The 9,250-nt window shown below is 43.3% G+C and overlaps 1 protein-coding gene across 2 annotated transcripts in view; it reads left to right on the top strand.

Annotated features, from left to right (window-relative positions):
• The window catches only part of Taf3 (TATA-box binding protein associated factor 3), a 142,490-nt gene that overhangs the window by 103,251 nt on the left and 29,989 nt on the right, over positions 1-9,250 (top strand). For both annotated transcript variants that reach the window (XM_021156533.1, XM_029472603.1), the window contains one exon: positions 1,060-2,888. In XM_021156533.1, coding sequence (XP_021012192.1) covers positions 1,060-2,888 — 1,829 coding nt within the window. The remainder of the gene's footprint in view (positions 1-1,059; positions 2,889-9,250) is intronic.

The raw sequence follows: 9,250 nt of genomic DNA, 5'->3' as shown, positions 1-9,250 counted from the left end.
CTCACCAGCAGTCCCAAAATCCTGCGGCGGGGGTCGTGGGTAGCTGGCGGGTGTCAGGCAACCCTGCGCTCCCGCTACCCTGGCGCTGATCCCCCTGGCAATATTCTAATCACTGCATTATTCCTGAAGTCTCCCCCGTGGACAGCGACTCGTCCCCTTGTGCTTTGAACTCCTGGACAATTTGTCTGGGGTACCAGTTACCTTTCTGTGTGCCATACACATGCATTAGTGTAGGTCAGGAATTGATTGAATAGTTCTTTCAGGCATTCTCATCATGCAGTATATGCTTACTGAATATGTACAGAACAGAAAGACAATCTGGTCTTATAAGAACTAAGTCAAATAGGCAGGGCAAGTGTATCAGCTCCTTTTGAAAGGTCAGGAAACTTGCTCAAGGAGGTTGAGATTGCCTAAGGCCCATCATTCTGTAGGGCCAGACACTAACTAAACATAGTTTTAGATATCTGAGCCAAGTTCCTCACACTGTACTATGCTGTCATTCCCGGGGGGTGGGGTGGGGGGGTGTACCTATAATCTGAGTTGGTTACAGAGATTAAAATTTTTTGCACAAGTCTTTTTCATAAGACTGGGAAGATGTCTTAGTCAAGTAAAATGCTTGCCACAAAGCATTTGGATCTGTATGTCCTCCACCATAACCCAGTCACCTTGGATGGGTAAGATCCAGTTTCAGTGAGGGAGCCGATCTCAGCAAGTAGGGTGGGAAGCAACGGACAGACATCGGTGTCAGCCTCCGGCTTCTACACACATAAGCGTCTTTTAAAAGTGTGCCTTTCATTTCTGAGACTAGCGGTCATGAACACTGCTGTGTTTCTGAGGCCATGTGAGTGTTGGAAGGAGCGAGAGGAGCACAGAGTAGGAGGTCACGCTGGTCCTCTGTGTGGCCGTTTGTGAAAGGATGAAGAGCCTAGGCTGGGAAGACCTGGGAGGGCTCGTTGCTTTGTGTTCTGAAATTTGTTTCTCCCTTCCAAGAAGTGATGTTTGAAGACTAGGTTCTGTTTGTTCTGTCCATTCTAATAGTGCCCTTTTCACCCTTTGCAGAGGAGGAAGAGGAACAGGTGCCCACTGATGGGGGCACCTCAGCAGAAGCCATGCAGGTGCCCTTGGAAGAAGATGATGACATGGAGGAGGAGGAAGTCATCAATGATGAGAACTTCTTGGGTAAGAGACCACTGGACAGTCCTGAAGTGGAAGAAATGCCCTCCATGAAGCGCCCACGACTCCTGAGCACTAAAGGGGACTCCCTAGATGTTGTGTTGTTAGAAGCACGAGAACCTCTCAGCTCCATAAATCCACAGAAGATCCCACCAATGCTTTCTCCTGTGCATGTCCAGGACAGTACTGATCTGGCCCCTCCATCACCAGAGCCCCCCATGCTGGCTCCATTTGCAAAGTCACAACTACCAATTGCAAAGCCGTTAGAAACAAAGTCGTTTACACCAAAAACAAAGACTAAAGCTAGCTCTCCAGGTCAGAAAACTAAGTCACCCAAGGCTGCCCTATCACCAGCAAGGCTTGGAAGTCCTATTCGGTCACCAAAAACCATCCCAAAAGAAAAGAAGTCACCCGGACGCTCCAAGAGCCCCAAGAGTCCTAAAAGCCCCAAGATTGTAGCTCATGTTCCCCAAACCCCTGTCAGACCTGAAACACCAAATAGGACCCCTTCAGCTATGGTGGTTGAAAAAACGGTTAAAGAGACCATCCCAGTGATGAAGCCAACACAGACTCCCCCAGAAGTTGTGAAACTGAACATTGAAATGCAGCCGAAAAAGGCTGTGGTGACAGACAAAACCATCGATGACTCCATCGATGCTGTGATCGCACGTGCCTGTGCAGAGCGGGAGCCAGACCCTTTCGAGTTTTCTTCCGGATCAGAATCAGAAGGAGACACTTTTACAAGTCCTAAGAGGATTTTGGGGTCAGAGTGCACCACTCCAAAAGCTTCCACTTCCTCCAATAACTTCACCAAGTCCCTGGCTACTCCTCTGCCTCTCTCTGGCGGAACCTCAAGTTCAGATAACTCGTGGACAATGGATGCCTCTATTGATGAGGTGGTGCGGAAGGCAAAGCTGGGAGCCCCTTCCAACATGCCTCCCACCTTCCCATATATCTCTTCTCCCTCAATTTCTCCTCCCACTCCTGAACCTCTACACAAGGGGTATGAGGAGAAAGCCAAGCTGCCTTCGTCTGTGGATGTAAAGAAAAAGTTGAAAAAAGAACTGAAGACTAAGTTGAAAAAGAAAGAAAAGCAGCGAGACAGAGAGAGGGAGAGAGAGAGAAACAAAGAAAGAAGCAAAGAGAAGGATAAAATGAGAGAGAGGGAGAAGGAGAAGGAGGCTGGAAAGGAACTTAAGTACCCATGGAGGGAGCTGATGAAAGACGAAGATTCCGATCCCTATAAATTTAAAATCAAAGAATTTGAAGACATTGATGCGAAAGTGCGATTGAAAGATGGGATCGTGAGGAGAGAGCGAGAGAAGCATAAGGACAAGAAGAAAGATCGAGAAAGAAGCAAGCGGGAGAAAGATAAGCGAGAAAGGGAAAGGCTTAAAGAAAAAAACAGAGAAGACAAGATAAAGGCCCCTCCAACACAGCTGGTGTTGCCCCCAAAAGAAATGGCACTGCCTTTGTTCAGCCCTTCAGCAGTGAGGGTCCCGGCCATGCTGCCGGCCTTCTCACCAATGCTCCCAGAAAAACTGTTTGAGGAAAAAGAGAAGCCCAAGGAGAAAGAAAGGAAAAAGGACAAAAAGGAGAAGAAGAAGAAGAAAGAGAAGGAGAAAGAAAAGGAGAAGAAAGAGAGGGAGAGGGAGAAGGAGAGAAGGGAGAGAGAGAAGAGAGAGAAGGAGAAGGAGAAGCACAAACATGAGAAGGTAAGCTGGGTGTCATTTTCGCAGTCTGAACAAGGCCCTAGTGCAAACCGCAGGTGAACGCAGCCAGGGCTTAGAGCTGTGTTTTGGATGTAAATCGAGGGGCAGTTAAGTGACATTTATTTGTAATGTGGTTACAAAGATAAAATGTAGTTCTGTAACTAAGCCCTATACACACTAGATGCTAAAAATGCATAGCTTCAGAGGAATCTCATCAAAAGCTGTAAACCCTGCGTTCATTAAGCTGATATCTCACAGTTAAAACACACACACTCAGTAACACCGTTTTTAAAAAAATATCAGGTCTACTGCTACATAATGTTTTGTACTGTTTTTTGGGTACCCAAAAGCATCCATTTTTCTATGACATGTAAACCTATGTTCCTTCTGGAAGAAGACAGGAAGCCAACAGGGGGCTGATGGCCTTTGTCTCCTTTTGGAGATCCACTCTGCCATTTACTTAGGGCAGAGGCTGCACATAGGACTTGAGCAGCTTCTCTTATTCTTGCTATTTCTCATGGTAAGATTGGAACTCCTGGGCTAATTTGGTGATCCAGCTAACAGACAGAAAGTAACTTCATATACAGAGATCTTGCCTGTCAAGTCAGGAAAGCAGACTTGCAGAGTCCTTGTAAACAACAGGGATATTGGTCAGCCCTGCAGTTTCATCAGAGTCAGAGCTGTGTCCTGTGGACACAAGTTGTGACCTCTGTTCGGACAGCTCTGCTCTTCCTCTTAGTCTTGAGATGACTGCAGACATTCACTTGACCCTCAGGACCGTCTGTAGAGCTTCAGAGTCCCCTACTCACACTGGATCTTCTCTGTCTGCACTTGGCCACAAAATAGCACCACAAGTTTCTCTCCACATATTGAATGCTGTCCTACCTAACAGCAAATACAGTACCAATAATGTTACAATGGTTTTAGCTTCCAACTTACCTGGAAAAGCTAACTTGGCTGGCAACAGCCACTTTTTTTTCTGCCTAACTCTTAATTTGTTTAGACCCCTTGCTGTTTCCATGAGTAAAAAAATGGGATGAAAATAATGTCAGTAATTAGACACTGGCAAAGTAATGAGACACCATTATCTTACTAACAGGAGACACCAACTCTATAATTTCTCTCATTCTAAAAGATTTATTTTATTTTTATTTTTACTAATGTAGAAAGAAACGTGTCCAGAAGAGGATGTTAGATTCCCTGGAGCTAGAGTTACAGGTGGTTGTAAGCTGGGAACTGAACTCAGGTCCTCTGGAAGTGCAGTCAGTATGAGTGCTCTGAACTACTGACCCATTTCTCCAGCATATCGTATGTCTGTCTTTACAGTCATGTTATCATTTAATTACTATGTTATCTTAATATGGTACTTGTCAGGTTTTAAAGCACTTCCACACATTTCCCCTCTTCTGACATACCTATGACCCAGATCCAGCAGGTATTATCAACACTAGGGAACAAGAGACAGCCTAGGAGACTGGCCTGTCCCAGTTGGGAGGCACACATTCACACTAGCCAAATCCCTATTGCACAGATAGTCTTCAAATTTGGAAATATTTTCATAGAAACATTGTCTGACAATAATTAGTCATCACTGTTGTGTAACTAGAGTAACAGAGGCTGACTCGCAGCCAAGCAAATGTGGTGGTGCCATTGCATCTGGTACCACCTTAACTGTAGGAAGTCATGCATTGAGGAGCAGCCGTTATGAAACCTAAGAAGCCCATCCAATGAAGCTGTTAACATCAGGCAGACCATGCCTATGCCTTTGCTCAGGATCTCCCTGACCCTGGAAAAGAAAACCCCTCAGGAAGAGACTTACTTACCAATAGCTAGACAGACTGTCGCTATAGGATTGTAGAGTTAGGCTTGAGTTCTAATCCTGGCTTCTGTGAAATTGCTTATATGAAAATAAAATCAGGCTATTATACAAGATGTGTATAGGAATATGGCATATGTGGAACAAGACACAGCCTAGGAGACTGGTCTATTCCAGTAAATGTTATCTGAGTAATGAAAATGGTTACAGGAACAGTAATATTGTTCTATTATTATTTGAACTTCACTATAAAAGTGTAGAAACATAGAGTTAAATCTTAGTCCTTTGTAAAACCAGAAAGGGAAGAGATGGTATCCCTTGTGGAGAGCAGTAGTAAGGAGTAGAGATTAAAGGCTGGGATAACATGAAAGTTTCTCTTTATTCTACCCACCAATCTGCACAAGTTTCATGCAAAACAAGTTAGCAACAACAAACCTGAAATAGGACTGTGTATGCCCTGCAGATGTCCTTAATTGTTTTTAGTAGAAAGATAGTAAAAGTAAGCAAATGGGTCAGCAGGATGTCCAATAGGGAAGGCACTCGCTGCCAAACATGGCATCCTGAATGCAAAACTATATGGTGAAAGGAGAACTCCTACTTCCCACAAGCTGGCCTCTGACCTCCATGTACATGCCTCAGCACATGCTGACTCACACATATACATAAAGCAAATACATACATGCATACATACATGCATACCTAGATGCAAAAAGCCTATTTGTGTGTGCTCACACAGTGCGTGTTACAAGGCTTGATTGTTTCAAACTATGAATTGTTGGAATTTAGATAGATGTGAAGGATTACCTTAACTACATCAATTTTAGTATTTTAAATGTGTTTTATAGAAAAAATGATAACAAAAAAGGAAACTCTTTGTTATTTATGATGGTGAAAGGAGGTATCTGTGTTCATCCATGCATGCATATGCATGTTCGTGATGCTGGGGTTTGGAGCCAGGCCCCTCGTGTATACTGAGCTGTCTACCAGGAACTGTGCCTATAACTACCTGTAGTGTTAAACAGGAGATAAAGCAGAACCATCAGCATAGACTGAGACTACATAGTCTTGTATTTCAGTATATTCTTACCTGAGTACACTCTTAATGGCAGTGTCACTCCAAAAGGATGGCATTACCATCTGCAGATAAATAGACACAACCTAGGCCCACAGCACTTTTTGGAAGCTGGACGTTGGCAGTTATCGGTAGGTATCCCAACCCTCCCACTGCCTGGCCATCGTGATCCTCTGGTATCTTTGGGGTCTTTGCTTCCCTCCCTACCTCTGTCTCCACCTCACAGTCATTTTGGGAAGAGACAGCATCACTCCGCCCACTTATTTCTGTTTAAAACCAGCTTTGGAGGCAGGACTGTAGCTCAGTTGTTAAAGCACTTGCCTAGTGTTCCAAGCTCTGGCTCTATTCCACAGCACTGCATCAATTAGGCATTGCAGCCCCTGCCTTTAGTCTTAACAATCAGTAGGTAGAGGCTTCAGGTCATCCTTGCTTCCATAGTCTATTTGAAGCCAGTCTGGGACATGAGACCTTGTCTCAAAACAAGCAAACAGCCAGGGCTGCACAGAGAAACCCTGTCTCGAAAACAAAAAACAAAACAAACAAACAAAAAACAAAACAACAAGAAAACAATGTTTGCTTCATACCTTCTGTAAGAATACTCACCGTGAAAGCCACCCCCATAGAAAATGCTGAGCAAACACTGGTTTATGTTATTTAAAATGTATAGGTGACTAACAGTTTGGAATGTTCTTACAAATAACTAGCAATGTTGATCACCCATGGATAATTCAAAAAAAAAAATTTATGCTGAAAAACTTATGGACTTTAAAAAGAATACTCAAACTTTGACCTGACTAATAAATTGTCTTATTTGAGCTACAGTGGTTGTTTATGAATGGGCTAACCTAGATAGGAGTGATGCTGTCACCTGAGAGTGTATTTGTGTGGCAGGCTACTCCATGAGTTAATCCTCCAAACTGCTCTGTGGCTTTGATATTGCTGAGTCTGCAGTTCAAAAAGTTGTGTACTGAGAGGTCTGAGTGACAACCCCAGCGAGGGGAGACTGACGTGGTTAGGCCCATCCAACCACATCCTTGCTACTCAAGCAGCCTGCTTACGTTAGTCTCTCTCCACTCTGGCATGTCCAGGACACAGGATTCTCCTGAACAGGACAGTAGAAAGGCTAATTGGGGGTGAGGTGACCAGAAGGGCTGGTGAAATGTCAGTCCTTGAAGAACCCTTATGAGCTCCTGTTTAATTTCTATATTTAAAAACAGGAAAGTGATGATCTCAGAGCCTGGTGACTTTAGTAATCAGAACTATGAAACATTTTAATGACTCTTTCCTTTGTCCGCAAGCCCTTTAGTATCTGCCTGCAAATCACCACTGGCTCAGTTAAACAGTGTATCACTCCTTTTTCTTTTACACAACAGCATGTTCCTTCCTTCCTCCCTCCCTCCCTCCCTCCTCCTCCCTTCCTCCTTCCTTCCTTTCTTCCTTCCTATTTAAAACAGCTTGGTCAGCTGGGCGAGGTGGCGCATGCCTTTAATCCCAGCACTCAGGAGGCAGAGGCAGGCGGATTTCTAAGTTCAAGGCCAGCCTGGTCTACAGAGTGAGTTCCAGGACAGCCAGGGCTACACAGAGAAACCCTGTCTCGAAAAAGCAAAACAAAAACAAAAATAAACAAAAAAAACCAACTTGGTCTTATTTCTAGTCTTTCCTTATTGCTTGTCATACATAGAGAAATGAAGGGTTTGCAATAAACAAAGTACCCCCAGTAAAATGGGGGAAATGTTCCCTCCCTGTTTCTCAGCACTGCCTCTTTTGAAGTCCGGAATGTAAGCATTTAGGTGAGTGGGACTGAATTTGTATACAGCTACTACAGGCCGCTCCCATCCTCCTATGAATGGGCTTGGATGGGAGCTTGCTGTCCACACTGGACAGCATTCACTCCACTCAGCCACAGCCAGGCCTCTACAGACTGTCTTCTAAATGTTTCAAATAGCTGATGGGGATTTTGTTAGCCTGCTTCAAAAAGGAGCACATGTAAAGAGCTTAATTGCGGAGAAGGACAGCACAGGGTTACCAACCACCATGAGCATCCTAAGTGCTAAGTGCTCCCATGTGGCTTCCTTCAGGAGTGATGCAGGGTGGACACCGAGACTAGCTCCTGCCTGCCCGGCTTACCCAAGCCAGTGCACACACATGCTAGAGGCTCTTCACTCTTTTTTTTTTTTTTTTTTTTGGTGAAAGGAGTTTAACATTAAAAAAATAAATAAATAAACTTGGACAGATTAAATTGACAAAGCTGCCCATTACCTTTGTAGAAAGTCCCTGTCAAAAGATAAACTTTAAAGCTGGAACGCATGAAAGGGTTCCAAGATAGAATTTAAATTTAAACTGATTCTTTAGAGATAAGCTTTTTAAAAATCCACCTCTTTGCTTCAAGTCAGGATTTTAAAAATAAATTTCCCCTTTAAATCTCTTGAGCGATTTTCATTTTTTGCAAGGCCGCACTGCTGGTGTCCTGGAAAAATGGAGAGTTAGGGCTTTATCAGTTGGTGCCCTGAGGTATGTGGCAAAGAAGCTAAATCCTTGAAGATTAGCAAAAAAAAAAAAAAAAAATGCAGCACATGGCAATAAGGGGCTTATATGACTACTAGTGTTAGCTCAGGTGAAAGGGGTATTGCTTATACATAAAACTGGACAAATCCACTGACAATGTATTTTTAGTTAGCTACAAAGGAGTCTTATATTGCCGGACTTTACCTCTTTGGTGAATTGGGAAGCTTAGTAATCCACTGTAAATACTCTTCTGCTCGCCCCAATTCGCAACATTACTCCCAAGTGCTGTTCTTTTATTTTTAACACTTAGAAGCTCCCCTCGGCCCCAGGATGTGGTTGTGCCATTAAAAGATGAAGTCCCTCATATTGTTTAAGTGACTAGTCGCTGTTATCATTCAGATTGTTGTTTTCAGCAAGGTTCAGGAGAGAAATAGCTTTTAATTTGTAGTTAGGATCTCTGTTTTTATTTTATTTTGAAAAACATTCAGATAGAGTTAAAATACAACTTTAGGGAGAACTTATTTAGAAAGTTTCCTTTCTTTATAACATTAGCATCGTTATTCATCTCTTTCCCTTGAGCTAGATGGTCTCATACCTCTTTCTCTGTCCTTCCAGACTGCTCTGCAAGATACACATGACTTCACTTTTTGACTGAAATTAAAGTATTTGACTGCTTTATGGGCAGAATTTCCATTTGTCCTGGCTGCCCGAGATAGTCCTGGTTCATGTCTACTTCATAGTCTCGTTAATAGTTCCTTTTTTACTATGAGAGGTATGCAGGCCATGTTGAGTATCATGACTACAGATGAACTTTGAGATGAGGTAGCAAAATTATATCAGTTGGTGGAATACCTGTTGCCTTCAAGATACATTCATTCCATTCTGAATCTGACTATATATTTCCAATTATGTTTGCCTGTTTTGTACACGTCATTTAAGTGTATTGTTTGTTTGTTTGTTTGTTTGTTTGTT

Source organism: Mus caroli, chromosome 2 (genome assembly GCF_900094665.2).
Source record: "Mus caroli chromosome 2, CAROLI_EIJ_v1.1, whole genome shotgun sequence".
Classification (NCBI taxonomy): Eukaryota; Metazoa; Chordata; class Mammalia; order Rodentia; family Muridae; genus Mus; species Mus caroli.
This window is presented reverse-complemented; position numbering and strand designations above follow the sequence as displayed.